This window comes from Notechis scutatus, chromosome 2, assembly GCF_049901735.1.
Source record: "Notechis scutatus isolate UNSWTSFEM ecotype Mainland chromosome 2, rNotScu1.2, whole genome shotgun sequence".
Lineage (NCBI taxonomy): Eukaryota > Metazoa > Chordata > Lepidosauria > Squamata > Elapidae > Notechis > Notechis scutatus.
In genome coordinates this window covers 46,158,193-46,181,874 of record NC_142010.1, presented here as the reverse complement: position 1 = coordinate 46,181,874, position 23,682 = coordinate 46,158,193, and the positions used below count along the sequence as shown (strand labels likewise).

The following is a 23,682-nucleotide window of genomic DNA, read 5'->3' as shown; positions in this document are numbered from 1 at the left end:
GTGTCGTTATTAAGTTCATTATTTTAAATATATCTACATGTTGTTATTTATATTCTAGCTTTCATCTTAGAAGCAAGATATTATAAGATCATATTTTTAAGTATATAACTATTACTATATTCTATCTTTCCTTAAAGAGCTTCCTTCCTTTATTACTACCAATTTATGGTAGCAAGCTATAACAAACCCGGGAGGTAATGATAAATTCAAAAACACCTACTGTATAGGCTACTTAGAATAAAAATGTATTGGGTAACAGTGCCTGTGTACATGGTGTTTATGTCTTTCATCTTCTGTTTGTGTTATATTTCAGTGTTTCAATCATAATTTCTTCCCACAGTTTGAGTATTTCTTACAATCACTATGATAAAATTAAATGAATATGTTTGCGTTGTATCTAAAGTAGCTTTGTTATTTCTGAGTTGTGGGGAAAGAAGAAGATGCTTACTACATATAACATACCAGCCACACATTGTAAGTAATATTTATGCTCCTACTACTATGCATAGGATCTTCATTGGACTGAAAAATCAAAAGTGAATGAGTTTTTCAGCAATCAACTTAATGCTGACAAGATAATATATTCTCAGCAAGATAATTAAGTCATATATTCTCAGCAAGATAATTATTAGTCCATGACTTTATAGGTGGGTTTTGGGGTAAAATTCTGGAAGGTTTAATACTCATAATTAGAACTGGTATGGTGATAGTAGTAGGATTTTGCTGTTAAAAAAGAGACAATATTAAGACCTACACTGCTGAATATATGCTAAAGTAAAGATTAATATCAAAAACAAATTAAACTGGACATGCAAGAATCCATGTCATATTTATGTATTGTTATCGGGTAATTCAGTGATTGCTGCATTGTTCTCAGATTGTTGCTCTGTTTTAGCAGAAATGTAATTGATGTGTATTTATATCTAAACTGCTTAGATATATTTACATATAACTGGAAGCATTCATGTTTCATAAAAAAGTAAAAAGTAATGGGCATTGATATATGGCTTGAAGTATCCAATTTATGTCTATTTTAGACTCTTTTTGTACCAAATAAATCAATATAATAAAGAGATTCCCCAGGAATCTACCTATGTGTGTCACCTATCATGAGCAAAATGTATTAGTGTATATATGAATTCTTTTTGGAAAAAAACCCCAAGGATTTTTAGCAGTTAGTTACATGATGTTTCTGCGGCTTAAAATGTTTCATTAATACATCTGGTTTGATTGCTTAGTTCAAGAATTTTAATTGAATGCTTAATTTTCCCCCTCAAATAGCTAGAACAAAATTTATGCATTCCTTAACCCTATATAAAAATATGTGTATAAATAGTTCTTCAACTACTGCAATATGATTGTCCAATATTTATAATAACATGTTTGGTTCTGCCAACCGAGAAAGTAATGCTCTTCATTTCTGGGCAAATACTGTATACACAGGACATCTCAAATTAATATTTTAATTTAAAAAAACTAAAACTGATTCAAAAAAAAGCAACAAAAATGATTGGAACCTAGGGACATGCAGAATATTCATTTTGAAACATTGTGAGCATAGACTTTCATGAAATGTCTAGTTGGGAATGTGAAAATTCTGGGCCCCAAATTTCAGTTGGCTGTAGAAGTTAGGAAAAGAGCCAGAAAACAAAACTTTATGATTGACTTTTGTTAAAACTATGATTTGAAACTAGTCAAAGTAATCTACCTTAAAATTATGATTATTTTTTGGATTATATGTAAAATATATATTTTATTTAAAGCAAAGATGTAATGAATGAAATGAAATAAATAAATAAATAAGATACGTTGTATGTTTCTGAAACAAAGAGAAGGGAGAAGGAAATCATCAAACTGAATAATCAACTGAATTTGTGTAAAGGAGTTGACAGATACATGCAGTAAGTGATGGTTAGCTTTCATATCTCAGGTAAATCAAACGTTAAATGTATGACAAGAAGTGCAAAGTAATATGAATATGGAACATAAGCAGCATGAACATGGTAATGCTCAACCCAATGAAAAATGAAATCAATTGGCTGCATATTGACACTTTTGGCATCTGGCAAACTGAATGGACTGGAATTTAACACTTTTGGTCAGATGATGTAAGGATATGTAGGAATGACTTTGGGAGACGGGGAAGAGCCACAGGCAGGGCAGTTGTTAGATAAGAGGTGACTTGGCCTGCAGCAGGAATGCGGGTGTGGCAATTGTCTCAGAAAGGACCTTCCCTAGTTTCTTCAATTGTAAAGGTGACAGGGGACAAATGTACCTTCAGACTTGCAAAATTCTATCAATCTAACCTTACAATTAAGTAGATATAGTTCTTCTGGATTTGCTTCTTGTCTTGATTAGACAAGGTTTACAACGTTGATAGAAGATAGTGTTTAGTACTTAGGAAATGGCATTCCTTTCATAGTCAGGAAGGATATAGCCAGGATAAGACTTCGGCCAGTATTATGCAAGAAGGAATTTAATAAAGAAGGTCAGAGACCTGTTAAAAGAGACAATTACAACAGTATTTGTAAAGATATTAAAGATGGAAACAAACATAGAAAAACAAGAAAAGTCTTCCAAAAGATTTTTGAAGGAAGCTCCAACTTTGAATTGGTATTCTAAAAAAAGTGCCAGTGGATAGCTACCAGTAGTAACTGATTCAAAGAAAATCAACTAAATAAAGAAACTCTGTATAGTAGAGATATCACTATCAGGGTAGATTAGCAATCAGTACTCGTATCATTACCAAATCTGAAGACTTAGTTAACCAAAATCTTGAAGAAATTGATGGAATATTACAGAAATGTGGCAAGTAACAGAATAATAATCAATAAAGATTCTAACCAAACTAAACTGGAGGCCAACATCAGCAGAATGGAAAAGGTCAGTCTACATGCCAATACCCCCCAAAAAAAAAAAAGCTTTATTGGAAACCTTAATTTTGGTAGAACATGCAGGCTTTTGACACAATTATATGTAAACTGGATTTATTATGTAGCATTATTGTAGATTCACTCCATGAATTTCTAGATTTTTTTATTACAGAAGAAAGTTTGATAACCATTTTGTTGAAATAAGATTTCATATAATTGTGCAATATGCATAAGTCTTAGGGAGGTGGATTGCTTTTGGATTAGGCATCAAACTGAGGACAGACCCAACATCTACCTTGAATTCTTTAAAGCAACTGGGTCCCTTTTAGAATCTGCAGTTGCAGAGGAGAGCCAGCCACATGATCCCAGGAAAGATCTGACTTTCTTAAGATTTGCAGAGAGGTGCAATGTGCCAAAGCAGCTTTTCTAAATTATTTCTGTAGTGCTACAGAACCTTTATAATATTTTGAATACAAGTAGCCCTTGACTTATAAGCGTTCATTTAGTGACCAAAGTTACTATGCCCTGAGAGAAATAACTTACAATCTTTTCTCAGAATTAAACCATCAAGATGGTCACATGATCAAAAATTAAGCACTTAGCAATTGGTATTTATGACTGTTCAGTGTCCTATTTACTATTTTCCTAGCTGGCTTCCATCAAAGTAAGTCAATATGGGGAGTCAGAAGCTGTGATTCAATTAACAACCATGGTGATTTTCTTAATGACTGCAAAAAAATAGTCATAAAATTGAGCACAACTCACTTAACTGTCTTGTCCCAAATGTGGTTGCAAGTCAAAAATTACCCGTATGTATTACAATATTTAAAGTACTGCATGATGCAAGTGGGAGAGGAACAGATTAATAGATACTGTACTCTACAGCTCTGTGAAAACTGTTTATTTGTAATGCCCAAAGACTTTAACATGGTTGGGCCTGCCATTATGTACTCTTTTATGCAAATTGGTAACAAATGCCCCAACATTATTACTATAGATCTGTAGCTAGGTGCTGTGCAAATATTCACATTTTCAGTATGAGAGACTAAATGGTTCTAATATAAATATGTTTCTTACTTGAATCAGAGACAATTTTGGTGTCTTGGGAATGTGTGTAATAATTAACAAGATACCTGCTTTCCAATTCTTTTATTTTGCTTATCTTTTCTGAAAATCTACACCAGTAACTCTAGACTAGCAACTTGGCATTTATGTGTAGGTGTTTCTAATCTTCTGCCCCCACATGGCTTTTCCCAAGGGAAAGTTTACCCATTACCCAAGTTACCCATTGTTAATTTATTTCCAAACCAAGATTTTGGTTAACTGATCACCAAAGTTAAAAGAGAAGTTTGAAATCAAGTAATAATACAACCATTCTCCTTAATTCCCCCCACCCCACCCATTCTGGGTTTTTGTCAGTACTTAGTAGTTGGTTATTAATTGGCAGCTTTTATACAGCAAGCAGAATTGATTTTATTGTTATAATATGTGCAGTCCTACCAGGTGATCACCCTTGCGGTGTCAGTTCTCTGTGAGTAAAGAGGAAGTGGTGGTAACCCTAAGCACAGCCCTGCAGCTGCTGTGCCTCCGGCATCCTCCAAGCCCTTGCTGAACATCCCTTCCCCCCACCCTTTCTCGGAGGTTTAAGTAAATTAGGTGGCCTTTTCAAACAAAGGCATGGAAACGTGGGTGTGAGCATGTGCGTTCTGTAAACCTGACACCTACAAGAGGTGTGCTGCTGAAATCTTTGTGAAGATGATTTAGGGTGTTGTTTAATCTTTCTCCTTACCGGTCTTTCAGGCACATGTTTGCTAAACCCCACCCTGTCTTAACTAGAGGAGGGACTCTGTCCCTTTGAAGGCTCAGGTGGTTCTGTACTAACATTCAGCTAATGAATTGAGAGAGAGAGAGAGAAAGAGGAGTGGTCCATCTGTCAGGTTCCCTCTCAGCTGACTTGTAGGAATGACTGAGAAGCTTGGCACCGGCTGAACCGCTTCAGGATTCTGCCCCTCCTCCTCCTCCTCTGCTGTCTCTGCTTGCATGTTTTACAAGCTCCCTTAGAAGAACAATGAACTGATTTGAAGTTTTAAGACTGGGAGGGATCCCCTTGGAGTTGTCTGTGGCAGCCTGCAGCATGCATTGTTTGACACCATCTTAGACAGCTGTCAATTTCTTTTCTTCTTCCCTGCTTCCTCCCCACAATTTCCCCTTTTGGATCGCTTTGTCTGAAGAAATAAAGTGACCATGGTCCAACGTTTCAGCCTCAGGAGGCAACTATCAAAGGTAAGGTTGCTTCTGTCATCAGGATGTGTGGGAACTATCTACATTTGATCACTTTTCTCTCCTAGTACAGTGAAGCCTCTGCTTAGACAGAAGTGGGGAGGGGGGTCTGCTTGAGAGAAAGGAGCTCTGCCTTTTGTTCCCTTTGCCAACAGAACAAAGGTTTTTAAAATATATTCTCTGTCAGCAGCCATAGGGGCTTTCTCTCTCTAAAATCAGAACTGCTGCTTCTCTTTTTGGATTTAGCATCTAATGTATGTCTGTAGCATCTAGGAAACAATACATGATTATCAGAACAGAATATGATCTGATGAAATAGCAAAGATGGATTAGAATCTATAGAGAGTCAGGATTAGGATACATTTCACTGGTAACCCAGAAAAATCTACCTGGCAAAGCACATGGCAGCTATCGCTTCAAAGTATTAGGCATGGCTCTCAGCAGAAGGAAGAACAAAGGGGTTGTTCTTAAGAGATTCTGCTATGGAAATACTTTGCATTGTTTGTTCTTAAGATGCTTTAAAAGAAAAGGTGGGGCTACTAAGCAAATAAAATCCATTTTTTCTCAAGAAACTAGTTCAATGGTGTTTTTTTTTAAATGACTAAATAAAAGAGGACCCAAGATAAACTAATATTATGAGATGGTAGGTAGGTAGGTAGGTAGAAGATAGATGATAGATAGAAATAGAAATAGACAGGGAGAGGGAGAGGGAGAAGAAGGGAGAGAGAATTAGATAATCAAAGAGACAGACAGGAAGGATCTTGGGTTCTGTACATCTTTATAACCAAGTAAGGTTTAGTTAGAAAAATAATGACAACCCTTGTTCTCCACCTGTTTCATAGAACTGCTTGTAAAGGCTGTCTTTTTGTGTAAAATGCAATGATCAGCTGCTGATCACAGCATTTAGGTCAAAATGCACTCTTTGCAGACAGTGTGGGGAAGCCTTAGGGTATTGAAATGAACAGGCATTCAGTATGACCCCTTTCAGAGTACATCAGCATTTTTGAAATAGCTAAGCAATGAACATATTAATGATCACTGAAAGGGGGAAATCTTCACTCATTTGGTAATAATATAATGCAAAAGCATGCAAGTGAAAAAATATATTTGGATAAATAATAAAAACTATAGTTGCTGAACTACAAATCCTAACACTATTTGCCATGTTCCAGCACATCAAATAGTGAAGGATGCTGGGAGTTGTAGTTCAACTATTTCCAGAGTTAGAAGTTTCTCAGCAATGTTCTCCATCCTAATTCTCAATTCTTTTCTTGGGAGCAATTCCACACAATATTCTTAGAATCTGTGAGTCTGAAGCTTATGAATATAGAACCTTTGTTCAAAATTCTGTTGACATAATTATCTCTATTTCAGCAAAATCATTTACTGGGATTTAACAGTGAAAAGGGAGTGGTGGCTCAGTGGCTAAGACGCTGAGCTTGTCGATCAGAAAGGTTGGTAGTTCGACCAGTTCAAATCCCTAGCATTGCTTGACAGAGTGAGCTCTCGTTACTTGTCCCAGCTTCTGCTAACCTAGTAGTTCGAAAGCATGTAAAAATGCAAGTAGAAAAATAGGGACCACTTTAGTGGGAAGGTAACAGCATTCCGTGCACCTTCAGCATTTAGTCATGCCGGCCATATGACCATGGAGATATCTTCGAACAGCGCTGGCTCTCTGGCTTTGTAACAGAGATGAGCACCGCCCCCTAGAGTTGGAAACGACTAGCACGTATGTGTGAGGGGAACCTTTACCTTTAACAGTGTAATGATCTTATTGAATAGGATAAATTGTGTTAACTGGGCTATGCATGGGGATTGTTCACTTATTAGAAATAATAGGCTTGTGATCACATCTTGGACAATATTGGTAATGAGAGATATAATCATTAACATACTATTTAAATATTTGAATGAAGACCATATATAGTGACGTAGTCCTTTTTGTTTTTGTTAAAACATTAAAGTAGCTGTATTTCTTTGCAAAAGGAGAGGTCATTTGAAGTTTCCAAACAGACAAGTCGACAAAAAGTAAGGGGAGAGTTTTGCAAGAGAGCTGATGAGTTTATGGAACTGATTAGTTATATTTAAGGAAGGTTGTTTGGTTAATTAGTGGAAGTGATTTATGTTTTTTTTCTGGTTCAATGCAGTAAGTGCTTACTTGTATGGCACATAGGAGGATGGGCTTATAACTGTAATTGACTGCCCAGAATCAGTTGAAATTGTGCCATGTCTAAAATAGTCAAATTATTGATGGGTAGAGTCAACATTCCTCAGCCAACTGCATTGTCCCAACCAGCATTCCTTTTAAAAAAGGAAGGGAAAGGAAGTTGTGAATTTGCAACCTGAGTGAACAAACAGGAGTAAGGGAATTTTGTAAGGCAGGAGAATGGATGAGAATTTCCCACTTTCATAGGCTAAATATTTAGATGAGTTTAGAATCCAGACCTCTAAACTTCAAGTAGTTTAAAGGGAAAAAACCCAAAGATAATTTGGAGATGTTTTGAGAGCCAAAGAAGTACAAAGAGAATAGTGTGTGATATCTTTGTCTTACTCCCAGGGCTGCCAAGGCTTCCAAGGAAGAAAGATACAACTCTGAGGGTAAGGGAGACATGACTGTTGGAGAACTTAGTTTGGAGTGGTGAATCCACATGCTTTCATACTGAAGATAGTCCTCCAGAAGGTGAATGGCTTTTGGTTATATGCAGTCTGGTTATTAGAAACTTAGAGATGGATTTGTGAACAATAGTGCCTATCTGCTGGTACAAAAGTTGCAGACATCATACGCTTTATCAAGATAAATTGCTGGATAGTTTTGGGAAGGAGGTAGCAGTCTTTGTCCATATACAAAGGAATAATGAAAAGATTGCTCAAGGAAAATATAGACATAGAAGGTATAGATTTTGAGTCTGTATTGACTTTATCAGATATTCCAAACAACTAAAATAAATTATGATATTGACTACATTTTAAGAGACTACACTCTAACAAATGGTATCCATCCAGTTTCACCTATTCAGATGTGAAATTTGGGTCTCCTAGCACAAATATTTAATTCAGTGTCACAAGACTGGAATTTTTAAAGAGACACCAAGAGGGTATGTAGAAAAAATATAGTCTGGTTGATCTAACAACTTTTCTAGGAAAATTATATGGGATAAATATCAAAGAAAAATTAACTAAAGCACGTAGACCAGTTTTTCTCAAACTTTGCAACTTCAGCTCCCAGAACTGACGTCTACAGAGCTGAATTCCAACGTCTTAAAGTTGCCAAATTTGAGAAACATGGCACATAGGAACAAGCTTAGCTGAATAAGAATCGGCATGGTTGCAAGGGTAAATCCTATCCCACTAACCGTATACAGTTATTGGAGCATTTCAGTAGGCATGTAAATGAGGACATCTGGTCAACATTGTATGTTTGGATTTTGACAGAGTTCCTAAATTTGCTCAAGTTCCTTTGACAAAAGATTTCAAATAAACCTAGAGGTCATGGAATAAAAGTAACTGCCTTTCTATATTTTCTATATTTTTTAAATTAGAAGTTGAATTAAAAATTCAAAAAGTTGAAAATCAAAGCAAAGAGTAGAAAAAAATTGAGCAAGTTTCTCAGCACAGAAAGAAGTCAAATCCCTCACATTTCTTTGGTCAGATACTTTTTAAACTCATTCATAAATTATCTTGGAGATAAACAGCAAACTGATTAAATTTTCAGATGTTATCCAGCTCCTGAAAGTAGTGAAAGCCAAGTCATTATGAAGAGTTTTAAACATCTTTAAATTGGGTGAATGGTCAGCTAAATGCCAAATGTGGTTCATTTTTCAGTAAATTAAAATGATGTATGTTGAAACAAAAGCCTTAACTTCTCAAACATTGATGAGATTTGAGTTATCGATAACTCGTCAGGTAAAGGGATTCTAGAGTTATAATTTTATTTTGCATTTTAAAGAACACCACCACCAATGTTTGGCTATGGAATGGACTGAACAATGAAGGAGCAGTAAATTTCAAAAGCAGATAGATCAGTTTCCTAGGTGCAGGCGAGTTCTAGCTGGGGAATACTTTGAGCATGTAAGAAGTATAAATAGGAGTCTAGATGCCTGTGCAGGTTGTTCAAAACAAGTTTCAACCTAAGCAGTTCCTTAGATGCTTGCCTGAAAATGCCCTCTCCCAGCTTCAGGATTGTTTTGCCCGCACAGATTGGAGCATCTTCAAACAACAGGACTTCGAGTTATACACAGAGACTGTGCTTTTCTACATGAAGACCTGTGTAGAAAATGTCACTGTGGACAAACGCATACGGACCTTCCCAAACAGGAAACCCTGGATGACCAGCAAAATCCAGACTCTAATCAGGACCCATGACCTGGCTTTCAGAGCAGGTGACACCTCACAGTACAGCACTGCCAGAGCTGAGCTGAGAAGGGGCATCAAACATCCCAAGGAGATGTATAGGAGGAAGGTTGAGGGCCACTTTACTGACAGTGACCCACGGCAGATGTGGAGAGGAATATAGGCCCTGACCAACTATAAAGGCCAGGGCCCAACAAACAGCGAGAGCAGTAGCACTCTAGCAGAGGAGCTAAACAGCTTTTTCGCACGCTTTGAGAACACCAAGAACCTGGACATACTGCCTCACAAGGACCACGACGCTGCACCTCTCTCTTCAGGTGCATGAGGTGAGAAAAACACAGAGAGCAGTAAATCCCAGGAAAGCTGCAGGGCCTGATGGCATTCCTGATGCAGTAGTTAAAGCATGTGCTGACCAGTTGGCAGAAATACTTACAGAGCTGTTCAATCTATCTTTAACACATGCCATCATCCCGCAATGCCTGAAGGCCGCAACCATCATCCCCATTCCCCCCCAAAAAACAAATATAAACACTCTCAATGACTATAGGCCCATAATGTTAACAAGCTTCATGATGAAGGTTTTTGAGTGACTCGTTTCACAGCACATCAGAGACTGCCTCCCACCCTCCTTTGATCAACATCCGTTTGCTTATAGAGCAAACCGATCTACAGAGGATGCTGTGGCCATCACACTTCATCGAGCATTGAGTCATCTGGAAAACAAACAGACCTATGTGAGGATGCTCTTTGTGGACTACAGCTCTGCGTTTAACACTATCATCCCAGATATACTAGTAACCAAACTGTATAATCTGCAGGTCCCCACCCCCACGTGCTCCTGGATTAAGAACTTTTTGACAAACAGACCACAGTCTGTTAGACTTGGCCCCCACCTTTCTTCCACTATTATACTCAGTACTGGTTCCCCCCAGGGTTGTGTCTTGAGCCCCCTGCTATATGCCTTGTACACCTTTGACTGCTCACCAAACCACGCAACAAACACCATCATAAAGTTTGTGGATGACATGACCGTGATTGGTCTCATCTCCGGAGAGGATGAGACGGCATATAGGGCAGAAGTAGAGAACCTGTCTGTCTGGTGTTCACAGAACAATCTGTCACTGAATGTCCATAAAACCAAAGAACTGATTATGAACTTCAGGAAACATGGACAGGACCACGCCCCACTCATCATCAATAGAGAGCGAGTGGAAACTGTCCCTATGATTTGGGTAAAGATAATAAAATGATGAATCATGGTTTGTCAGATAAAGTGTATGTGACTTTAAGCTAAAGGAATGTAATTAAGCGTGCAGCTGTAAAAGTACTATATAAGCAGCAAGGCACTCTCTGGCTCTTACTGGCTGGCTTATTAAAGACTGCGTTCTTGCTGGATCGGGGAGGAGAAGAAGTGTTGGATTATTTTGAAGATATTTCTCAATGGAGAGAAGATAAGTTTTGGACAGATTTATTATATGTGTACTGACATTGGCTATTCAACACGGACTTTGCAAATAGAGTATCCCTGACAAGACTTGACTGAAATTGATATATGACTACTGGACTGTTTACATGACTATGCTATAATTCTTAAATGGAATAAATTATAATTTTGATAGCACAAGCGTATCTGTATTTTTACTGCGTGTTAGAGAAGGCTTATCTCACACATTTACCTGTCTTCCTATCTGACTTCGCTGCACGTTCTGTTTAGTTTGTTTTCCTTAACACCTGTTGGGGAATCCAGGCTTAACAAGATTCCTTGGCATCCATATTTCAGCTGATATGTCCTGGTCCCCTAACACCAAGGCCATAGTGAAGAAGGCTCAGCAGTGGCTGCACTTCCTGCGGGTTCTCAGGAAAAACAATCTGGATAAGAAGCTGTTGCTGGCTTTCTATAAAGCCTCTGTGGAGAGCACTCTGACATATTGTCTAGGTGTGTGGTATGCAGGCTCCACAGTTGAGGACAGGAAAACTGTACAGAGGGGTGATAAACACAGCTCAAAAGATCATTGGTTGCCCTCTGCCCTCCCTGGAAGACTTAGCCAGGTCCCGCTGCCAAAGCAGAATCAAGGCCATTATAGGAGACCCCTCACACCCTGGCAATTATCTTTTTGACCTGCTGCCGTCTGGACGGCGCTTTAGGTCAATAAAATCCCACACCACTAGACTAACAAATAGCTTCTTTCCCTGGGCCATCCGAACCACAAATAAACACAAAGTCACTACCTTATTAAGATGTGAAAAGATGTGAAATCTCAATATCTCATTCAGATGTATAATAACATATTACAGTACAATCCATCTCTTGTGTATTATACTCAGCAAAGCATCACAGTCAGTGTTGGATGTATATTTTGTATATATTATTGCAAATGGAGACATGGGTACTCTATTTTTCTTATCTTCATTTTAAGTGCTCTAGCTTTATTGTATTGCAAACAGTTGCTAGGGTGCATCCACAGTTTTGTTGTATTTGTACAATGACAATTAACTTCTTCTTCTTCTTCTTCTTCTTCTTCTTCTTCTTCTTCTTCTTCTTCTTCTTCTTCTTCTTCTTCTTCTTCTTCTTCTTCTTCTTCTTCTTCTTCTTCTTCTTCTTCTTCTTCTTCTTCTTCTTCTTCTTCTTCTTCTTCTTCTTCTTCTTCTTCTTCTTCTTCTTCTTCTTCTTCTTCTTCTTCTTCTTCTTCTTCTTCTTCTTCCTATCTCATTTCTGGTCCTCAAATTATCATCTGTGTGTGCTTCTCTTTTTGCTCAATTTCCACGGTTGCTAACTGCTTTAAGACTTGAGAAGGAATTGACCCCTTCTACATCCCTGTTGGACTGATATCTGGGCTAATAGAACTGCACAAACAATGCTTGCCTTGAGTTAGAACACCATAAGACATGATGGCCACAAACTTGAATGGCTTTAAAAATAAACCAGGTAAATTCATGTTACTTCCACATTGGGATAAGGATTTATTCTAATACCGATATATTTGGTATAGGAGTGTTCTGAGGAGTATCGGTATATCTCTATTTGTGAGCATCATAAATGCTTCTTGTTAGCTGTTCTGAGAACATGCTAAAATAAATATGCCTTGGATTACTCCAGCAGGCCATTCCTATGTACCTATAGAATGATCCTATAGCTGTTTCACAGTCTGGCCCTACCTTTTTGCCTATATGTGTGTTTCTTTTTACTGGCAGTCCCAGTGTAAGTGTTATCTGATCCTTGTAGACTGATAGGATCCAGCTTTATGTGTCATGAGCTGTGTTTACTCTAGGAACAGATCAATATATAAGGACTGACATGAAGCTGTGTTTCCAAAAACTATTCAGAAACAAATATTTAACTTGGTGTTTGATTATAAAGTAATCTCTGCTAATATCAGAACAGCAGTTTAAGTTAAAAGGAAGTGGGGAAAACAAATAAGTTAATCCACAACTATACTTTGTGAATAGGTCGAGAAAGCAAACAGTATAGTTGTTGTAATACTTGTCTTTTTTTTTTTTTTTTAAAAAAAACCCACCTTTCCTCAATGAGCATTTAACTACTGCATTTCAAGTATCTTTCTGTAATTAAATATTAACACTTGAAATAATAGATAATTTTTTTTGATTGGTGAAATAGTTGTATCTTAAAAGTTTTGCAGTTGCTTCTGTAGGCATACCTGCCTGCTTCTGAAATCTGTTCCATATGCCAAACTGTCTTTATATACAAAACATCCACACGGCATGATTTGCCACTAGGGCATTACAAATTGCCAACAGGGAAGTTTATTAGTGGCAAGCAGATAAACAATATAGAGATGGCGAAGCACCACACCGAACAAGACCAAATGCATTGGTGTATGCCCAGGTCTGCTGCCTCAGGATTATAATAGTTTGTACAGTACCAGCAACTTAAAAATTTGCTTGTTTAGTCTGCTAAGCCAAGAAGAACTGATTCTAGATAGAACATAGACTAGAGACCTTTGGGAGATACCAGGACTATAAGATAAACTGGGAGTTGAAAAAAATGTTCTTGAAGAAGCCGTTTTTGTTCCCAAAAAGCCCTACATGCTCATGGCCAAAAGGACCTCAATAGTCAAGCTTGGCTGAAAAGAGACAATGAGTTACCTGTTGTGGCATTTTAAAAAAAAAATGATGTTGTGTCAGATAAACAGTTAAGGGCTTTTCTCACTGTGATCATGCTATGAATGCTAGCTGATTGAAGAAACTTCAATATTTTTCCTGGAAAATCTCATTATTTCCACTGAATACTTTAAATCTGTTCATGTTTTTACCTTTGTAGCATTAAAAGAATCTACTCAAATGGAATAGAGAATGAAGAAAACAATCACTGTAATACAACCAACAAATGGAATTTGGTGCAATTTGCTTTGGGACTAAAATTGAATTCCTAATATAATAGAATTGTATTAGTTACTCCTTGAATAAATGTTAGGTCAGGTTTTTCAAGTACAATGAATGCCAAGAATATAAATCTAGATTTGGGATGATTCAGATATTCTCTTAAAGTGAAAGAATTTGACATAGTGATATCATAGAAACATAGAATTGGAAGGATCATAGAGGCCATCTAGTCCAAATACCTGCTTTATTCAGAATCCACTAAAACATGTCTAACAGAAGATCAGCCAGCGTCCATTTAAGATGTGATTGGCTATATTTTGCCATTTTAAAGAATAAAACCAGCACATTCGGCTGTGCCTGAAAAATAATTGACAGTCATTCCAGATCCTTTGCTGTAAATGTCAATTGTCCATTGCATCTTCATGGTTAGCAGTTGAGTTGATAGTTTTGCATCATTTGTAACTTCCATTCTGAGGCAGAGGTTAGTGGTACATTTATATCTCACATATCCTTCTGGAACTTAAGCCAATGTACATAGTACTCCATCCTTTTAATTTTGTTTCATGACATTTTGAGGTAGGCTGGGCTGTGAAAGCATGACTGACCAAAATTATTTAATGAAATTCAATTAAATGGTTGAAAGTAGGCTTGAGTCTGGGTTTCCCAGTCCTGATCTAGGACTTTAACTACTACACCAGTGTACCACTTACAAGCACAATTGTAAATTGTCCAGAATCTCAATTTGCACAGAGTGGAGGGAAAATCCCTCAGTACGCTGAGGGGAGAGATCTCAATCCAGCATTCCCTCTATTGACATTCTGGGGAAGCCTTCAGAGAAGATGGCAAATGGCACTCACATGTTTGCAGAGCACCTGGCAACTGGTCATAAATGCAAACAGGTTGCCAAGTGCCCAAAATGCAGTCATATGGCCTGGCTGGCGGCGTTATAGCTGGATGTGCTTTCCAGGCCATAAAACACCAATTCTGAGGGTGTTATGACTGCAAACAGTCGTTAAACCAACAGTTATTAAAAGATTGATTGTAAGTTGAGGATTACCTGTACCTATTTTAGTGGGTGTACTTTCGTTGTGTTTAATTACAAGAAGCCAGAATTAACAGCGACTTTGGTCTGTTATTACCAGGGATGGGATCTGACTGGTATAACTATAACAGTTCTATCTATTAGTGTCGCGGACGCATGCAATTTACAACCTGCTGAGCTGCCCGGACAGCTGAGCAGTGCTATGTGCAAGTGTGCAGCAGTTGGAAAAGCCCTTGTTTCCTGCTTCTTCAACTGCAGCTGTGTCGCGCAAAGCAGCTGCAGTTGAAAAAGCAGGAAATAAAGGTCAGGTAAGAGCCCGGGTGGGCGGGTGAGCCACAACAGCAGCAGACATAGAACCATTTCTATGTCTGCTGCTCTTCGGAGAAACCGGTTCTACAGAGGTGGACAGAATCGGTAGAATCCCACTCCTGGTTATTACTTGCAGATTGAGTTCATTATCTAGTTACTTCCATAAGGCTTGAAAGACAAAATAGATGAAACTGGGAGCTCTTCCAAAGTGTCATGTTTTAAACTATTCATTATAAGTAACAGAACAAAATAACTTCTAATGGAAATGGCCTTTATAATTGTCCTATTTAATATGCACCAATTTTAGTGCATTTCACATTCTGAAACATGACAAGTAGTGTCTAGTTTAGGGAATGCCATTTGGCAAAGTGATAAGCATGATATACAGACTTTTAGACTCCTAAATTATCTAGTATAGTGAATAGTATCACCTAAGTAACCCAGCAGAATTGTATAAATATAAAATACATTCATTGTATAGAAAATGGCTCATTTTGTTATTGGATGTTATGTGTCTCTCCATTATTATACAAAGCTAGGTTAGTCACTGTTGGTTCAACTCTATTGTTATATATGTAATGTTTACTTTTTGCCTCTCTGCATATAATAGTTTACACTACCAGAAGTCCTGCCTATTGATACGTACATTATCATACAGTTGAAATCAGGGCCTTGCACTATTATATACTATGACATATTTTTGGAACCAGCTAAGTTTTAATTTTTATGCAATGCTAATTGGGGGAGTGGAAGAAAGGCATCAATTAAAAGATGAATTCTGTTCACCTGTGTATTCTGTAATGAAAAGTAACTATTCCTGTTTACAGGAAGAGTAGTTTTTTTATTATCTTAAATATTCAAAGTGACATGATATGTGCCCTTACTGTTAAATGGATGAAAAGGAATCTCACACCATCAGCAAAGGGATTTGTGTTGCAGTTTTGATGAGCTACTAATAGTTCTAAAATAGTATCGGGTTCAGGAAAAATTGGTGAATCTATTTCAAATCTATTAGGAAGAATTGGACAAAATGGGAGCACACCCTAGCCTTTGTCATAAAACAGGAGTTGGTATTTTACGCTTCTGGGAAATAATGAACAAGAGTTTGACATTTTAATCAAATATAGCAACTTTTCAGAGTAACGGTAAGCTTTTCATTAAAATTACTTTTACAAGATGTATAAGCATTTCTAGGTATGTGTCTTACTGTGTTTAAATTGGTAGAAAATCTTGTCTTGGAAAAGTTGTTTCTTAGATTGTGTTCATATTTTTTTAAAAATAAAAAAGTGATATTAGAAAAATGTAACATAACATCTGAAATAATATCTTTTTTCAAGTTTGACAGATTAGAACCATGAAAATAATACAGATTTAAAAGAATTTGTTCTTTCTTTGCTCCCTAGTTCTTTTGTTTTTCCAATGCAATTTACATATGGGGAAGAAGAGCAGTGACAGAAGATTTCAGATTTGTAGATAAAACAAAATTAAGATTCTTCATGTTTGGAAAATGAAAATAAAATTCCAAATGTTCATGAGTTAGAGAGAGAAACTGAAAGGAATAGGAGTAAAATTAACAAACTAATGCAAATGTCTTCATTTAAGGAGCAAAGTAAATGCAAAGGTGCATAGGTGCATGTTAAGAGACAGCTTACTTGGTAGTAGTATCTCTGAGAAAAATCCCAGTACGGTAGTTGATTACAGATTGAATGTGAAAGTGTGATAAGGATGCAATAAAGGCAGATACCTTAGGTTGCATAAACAGAATTAGTTTCCAAATCATGGAAAGTAATTCTACTTCATTCCACATTTATTCTCTCCACCCTATTCTTCCTCCTCTTTTTTTCTAATGGTAGACTTTTGCACCACATGATAATCAGTAGTGGAAAAAGCTACATTAGGTCATGTAATGAAATTCTTTTAGCATCAAGTTCTGCTCTTGAGCTGAACTGGTTGAGAGGTCTGGCCTGGGCAAGTCGGCAATTGTTCGAAAACTTTCCACTTAAAGATAAATCTTCTGGACAACAGAATGATTGATATCCAATTGTTTGTCAATCCCTTTAAATCCCTTTCCAGGCCCATTGGCGTATATAACATTCTTTCTAAAAGCCTCAGAGAGCTCTTTCAGTCTAGGTTTAGTTATACCCATACTTAAAAGCACATCAAATCGAATGTTTGAGGTTTCAGTAAGACAGGTTAAAGCCTCTTCATTTTATTCCTGATCAGCAAAAGTTCAATTAAGGGTTACTAGAGATAACAACATATCTACTATAACCTTGATCAAATAAATCAACTTTATATTGCTTTCTTTTCCATTTAACAATCTTAATCTTTAGTCCTTTCAAATACTATAATGGAACTTGATATATTTTTATTTGTCCCTTCTCACAAACCTTTAACAGGCCTCTTTTCTAAATCCAGTATAGGAAAATTATCCAGGTCAATTTTGGTTTATTATTTGCATATCTCTTTAAATTATTAAGATATCAGCTGACTTATTTTATATGTCCAATGTATCATAGTTCTCTATATTGTTCTTGTAGCTGGTCATTTTAAAATCCATTTTCAGATTAGTCTCAATCTTTCTAATCTTTCTCAATCTTTCTAATATAATTTTTCTCATCTTTTAAGTACATTCTGATTTTCCAAAATTAAATGTTTTAATCGCCCTTTTGCAGTTTATTCCAAAAGGAAAAAAAATGCCCCTTTTGGAGATATGGCCAGTTGAGTTTCGAGGGTGTCACCAGCTGAGAACTTAGGGTAGGAGTTGTGGTGTGGCAATTGTCATCCAATAATCACTTATGGCTTTCAGGGGCACTGCTCCACAGGTCATCAGATTTGAGACTTTGTTCATTAAGTTGGGCTCTAGGGATCAATTGGGATTGTTGCTGTTCTACCAGTCTCCCTGCTGCATAGCAGCTTCCCTGCCTGAGTTCCTTGACCCTATTTCCAGGTTGGCAGTGGAGTTGTTCAGGCTTGTGGTCTTGGAGACTTCAATACGCCTTCCCTGGAAATGGGGATTGAGGTGGTTCAAGGGTTCATGGCCACCATGACAACCATGGGCCTATCCCAGATCATCCAGAGTTTGACCCAGGACAGTGGTCACACAACAGATTTGGTGTTCTGTTAGAGCAGTAGCTATGTCATCTGCAGTTGGAGAAGCTTTTGGTCATGGTCAGATTACACCCTGATTACTATGGGATTCTCTGGGATCTCTATCCATTACAGCAGGAGTCTTCAAACTTGACAGCTTTAAGACTTGTGGACTTCAACTCCCAGAATTCTTCCTCCAGTCATGATAGCTCAGGAATTCTGGGAGTTGAAGTCCACAAGTCTTAAACTTTCCAAGTTTGAAGACCCTTGCATTACAGGGAGGCTGGGCCGATTTCATATTTCATGTTAGCATTGTTTGCTGTGGTATTGGTTTATTTGTGTATCACTTTTTTGTGTATGCTATTATAAATTTCTTCAAACTAGTAGCAAAGCTTCCCTTGCTCTGGCCTCTTTACATGGCCTTACAACTTAGGCTCATGGAGTTCCTCAGAATTCAGAAGAGATTTGCAGAGAACACCACTGAATATGATTCACTCATGAATACTATACAATTAGTGGATGGACACAACTGAATTGAATCCAAGGTGTTTTGGAGAAATTATGGTACCCACCATAATAAACGTAGTTATATATGTAAATAAGATTTTTAATTAAAGTTATATCACTTTTAGCTCCATTTACACCAATATTGTTTCTAGTTGTTTAAAAATGCAGATATGCAGTCTTACTATACCATATCTAATATAATGCGAAGAGCACTGCTATAATTTTGTAAAATAGGTATCTAATATACGACAGAGCACTGCTATAATTTTGTAAAAATAGGATTTTCCTGCAGAAAAGTTACGAATTTAAAATACTTAAGTTTTATTCCTCTGCAGCTGTTTTTTGGATGGCTATATCAATTAAAATAGTTTCATTAAAAACAATTAGAAAGTAATGTAGGATCACACTTCAGATAGTTAAAGTAGTAAATATTAAACTAAAGACTTTAAGTAAAAACTGTGTTTTGTTTACAGGAACCTATGAGAGCACTTTGTTTGGATTGTAGCTACTCCTGCCTCCAAAAACCTACAGAAAGGTCTCATCTTCAATCTTAATGGTTCAAAAATCTTGCATTAATACTGTTAATGGTTTATAAACAACCATCTACTCAGGGATATATCCTTCTATAAATCTGCAATCACACTGCTTCAATTTCTGTATAGCATCTTTATTTATTTAACAGTTGTGTCATTTTTGTGATAGCAGTAATATATTCCTGTCTACAGAGGATGATATAAATTGTTTCTACACATTTTGGCATAGTGTGTTACCATACATTGGAATCAAGTCAGTGTTTTATAGAGGAAGTTAATGACGATCATTTTGGGAAGAGTAGATTTTAGAGTTGTACATAAATAGGTTTTAACTAATACATGTTCTTATACTTTTCTGTTCTTATAATTAATAATCATTAATACAAAATATTTTCTCAACATTGCAATACAGTACTAGGTAACTTGGGTGTATATTTTTTCCTCTTCTTTGCTTTTTTATTTTGCTCACATTTTATAAAATTAAAATTATATTTTACACTACTATTTGCTATTCCACAATAGCTACACTGCTAGGCTAGTTTATAGCTTTCTTTAAAATTTTAAGTTGAAAAATTTCATATGTGTTGGACCCCCAAATATAGTGTGCCAACTCTGATTGGGGTTGTGCAATCCCAACATGAATTAAAGATGGAAAATCTACAGAGCCAGATGTTTTAAAACTGTAGTTAGTATTTTGTGAAGAAATATTATTCCCTTTTTCAGTTGAACAGGAATCCTATCTTCTGCCAGAACCCAACTCTAAACAGATTCATCTTGCTCCAGTTAGCTCTGAAGGACTCGATAATGAGTATGCAGTACAAGTTGGCTTTTCAATTTTCTGCATAGAATGTCAGTGTTAAATTCTTCTTTGTTTCTTTGTATTCAGTACCCCTCCACCAGTATTAGTTTGCATCATTCTTCACAACTTTATTGTGTAATTGCATGAAATATCTTCTATACAAGTTATTGCTCTCCTTCGTGCAAAAAGCACCTCTCAGAAGATACTGTTTTGCTTCTATCATGGCCTCTCTGGAATTAGACTGGTACTGTGTTGAGTTCTTAAACATAGTTTGTGTTTAATTGCACTTGACAGTTTTGGCCTATTTTTTGCCATTGAGAAAGTGACTTGTCTTACTTTGGGGGAGATAAGTGGATTTATATTTTAATAGCTTATCAGTATGTTTTTTTATTTCACTTATTAGATTGCAATTTACAACAAGGCCTAGTCTTTCAGAGAGTTAAAGGAATTCTGAGCTTCTTTCATTACCTTCATTATTCCATTTTCCTGAAATACTAATAAAAGAGAATTTCTATGGGGCTGAGATTATTGTTGTCTTGATATATCAAGAGCTGTACTTTACTGACTAGATCTGTTGTTATATGTGCTATTTAGCATGTATTGAATTGTTCCCACAGTTCAGACCCTCATATAATTGGTTATCCAAAGTCACAAAATGTTATCTTGGTTTGATAGATAAATAGATGGAGTTTTGTTGATGGTGTATGGTAATCTCAGAATTTTTTTTAACAATTTCATTTTATTTTATTCAAAATATTAAAATCCAAAAGAAAAACAATTCGAATAGTGAGAGAACAAAACCAAACAAAAACATTGAAAAATGTGAATAAAAAAACACACCAAAGGACAAAACACATATTATCCCTCCTAGTTGAACACTGAGGAATCTATTGCAACAATGACAGCTTCCGTCCAAATTTATAGGTAATCCTCCGAATCTAATGGAAAAATGTTGGGTAATGCTTTAATTATGATATTGCTCAGTTGTTTACCTCTCTTCATTCACACCTCATTTCCTGTTTTACTGCACATCTCCACACACCATTCTTGTGTTCATTCTTCTTTGCTATGAAGCCAAAAGAAAAAAGTTCCTAAAATTCCAATGTTTGTAATTCAGAGTCTTTTAACTTCAGAGTTTGACATGAGAAATAGACTGTTCCCCTTTTTTGTGGAAACAACATTTCCACATTTTAGAATTTATACAAATATTGTCTGCCATAATGACAAAACAGTGAGATAGAAACAAACCCTTTAGGACCAGGGATGTTTGGCAACCATGCTCTAGAGAGTGATCTCTATCAGCTCTTCCTCTTGAGCAGTTCCTCTTGATGAGACGGCATCTTCAGAAATGCTGAGCAATAATGCACTTTGAAATACTGGCTTGGGTTTTTAATGCAATCCAGTAACATGCCTGAATAGAGCTGCCTTTAAAAGCCATGCAGACAAAGCCTTCAAAGAAGGTGAGTTGGAAAAATCTAATCGAACAGTAAAAAACAAAAACAAAAAATCAAGTGGCTTTCACGTGCTCTTATGTCACTTTAATGTTATTTTTAAGAGTAATGAATTTTTGCTATATTGTCTTTGCTTGTTTGTCTCAGTTTCCTGAATCAGAAGTATAGCTGCTGATAATTCACCAAAAACATGTTCCAGGTGAATTTTCTTCCCAAGACCTGAAAAATCTACATGTGCCTCCCCTTATACTTTCAGATAATATTATGAATAGAAATCACTGCTAGGAATAAATGTATAGAGTTTGGAGCAATATTGTCCTGATTTGACTATCAAGATGATCAAGTTGAAAATGTAACCTAAAAGACCCTGTGAACGCTGATCTCTTTAAACATTTACTATGTTGATTTTACATACTTTGCACAAGCTAAAAGAATCAGTCAGCAGTTAAGCAATAAAACAGATTCTAACAAATGTAGATGCTGCTAGGGAATATTGGGGGAGTGTATAAGAATAAATAGTTCACTTATAAAAAAATATTTTTTCTTTGTTGAAAACTCCACTATATTGAACCCTGATTCATAGAGCTTGGAATTATCCTTACTGATTACTAGCAGCTTTGCCATAGTTTAGACAGGAGTGCTTTCCCAGCCCTGTTTTGGAGTTTACCTGGTTGGATCAGAACATGACCTGTGACATTTGCATGGAAGACACATATTTTGTATCTATGTCATGGTCTTATATCCTCAAACCCCGTAATGTAGGTGTAGAGAGTTTGTAAATGAATATTAGCAGCCAAGTGACTTGCATTTATATTTCTTTTCTGCTTATTCCCCCCCACCCCCAATCAGTAAAAGTGATAAAGCTTTAAAACAGATCCCAGTTTTTGTTATTTCCAGTTACTTTTCTGGCTTTCTTTTTCTGGAATTTCTTGTTGAAATATTACAGAGGGCACAATACTACCATTTTCATTGATAGAATAGTTTCATTTCCTGTAAGTGTATGAAGTTGTTAATATAAGAAAACAGCTTGTGATATTAAGAATTATATTAATGAATAATTAATAAGAATGAACTGATACAGCATTGTCTTTCTCAGTATTCATTTCATTTCTCTGCCTGCTATTATATACTGTACTGCTTTTAAGGTTTTTTTCCCCCTTTCAGGAATTAAGATGTCTTTGGAAAAAAATACATTTTGCATTAGGTTAATACTTGGCTAAAACCTGTGGTTAATGTATTCTAAAACGGGTCTCCAACCTTTTGGACCTCAGGGACCACCAAACTCATAATTTTAAAACCCAGGAACCACTAACCAGTTCTGTGGGTGTGGCCTAATTTGTGGGTGTGGCTTGGTGGTCATGTGACTGGCTGGGCATGGCTTGTATGTAAATATTATAAATATTTATATAAATATTGAATTTTTTATTTAAAAAAGAGCAACTTTTACCCAAAATCAGGCAAAGCAGCTAGGCAGATTGAGTTGCTCACAGAACCATTAAGTAATCTATCTGTCTGCCATCGGCTAGCTTAGTCTCTCAAATTTGCTTGCCATGAGTCTGCACTGAATAATAGAACCTTCCGTCCTAAGGGAGGTTCGGCTGTACTTAAAAGCAGAGCCAAAGATTTAAAGACTAGCTAGAAAGCAAGAAATCCAACCATTTCTAGCTAATCTAAATCTCCCGGCACAGCAGGACAGATGATGGTCGGAAAAAGGAAAAATAGCAATTTAGCAGGCAAGTTTGCCAGGTAAGGAGTGAGTGGGTGGGGAAGGTTCCCGCGGGCCATGTGGATGGCGTAGCCTCGTGTATCTGCACAACCTGGATTAATTGCTTTGGGAGGGTGCTCTGGGGTGAGATTTCTCTGCGGCCCACCAACATTTTCTCACGGCCCACCAGTGGGTCACGGCCCACCGGTTGGAGACCGCTGTTCTAGAGTATTTATGCAAAGTCTCCCAAATGAAATTTCTTTCCCAGCCAAGGTCATGTACACTCTATCCATTTTTCTAGAATACCACATTATTCACTGAGTCTGCTCATATTTCATCCCTAACTTATATTTAAACAATAAAGTAATTTCTACTTAAGTCATTATTTCCTGCTAAGACAGC

General features: G+C 36.7%; 1 protein-coding gene across 5 annotated transcripts in view; it reads left to right on the top strand.

Annotated features, from left to right (window-relative positions):
- Positions 1-23,682, top strand: part of TMCC1 (transmembrane and coiled-coil domain family 1) — a 110,629-nt gene that overhangs the window by 33,290 nt on the left and 53,657 nt on the right. Inside the window, exon 1 of one of the 5 annotated variants that reach the window (XM_026678511.2) lies at positions 4,876-5,156. The exons of the other annotated variants lie outside the window; for them this stretch is intronic. Coding sequence (XP_026534296.1) covers positions 5,118-5,156 — 39 coding nt within the window. The 5' untranslated portion in view covers positions 4,876-5,117. Of the gene's footprint in view, positions 1-4,875; positions 5,157-23,682 lie in introns of those variants that run through there. 5 annotated transcript variants of the gene reach the window in all.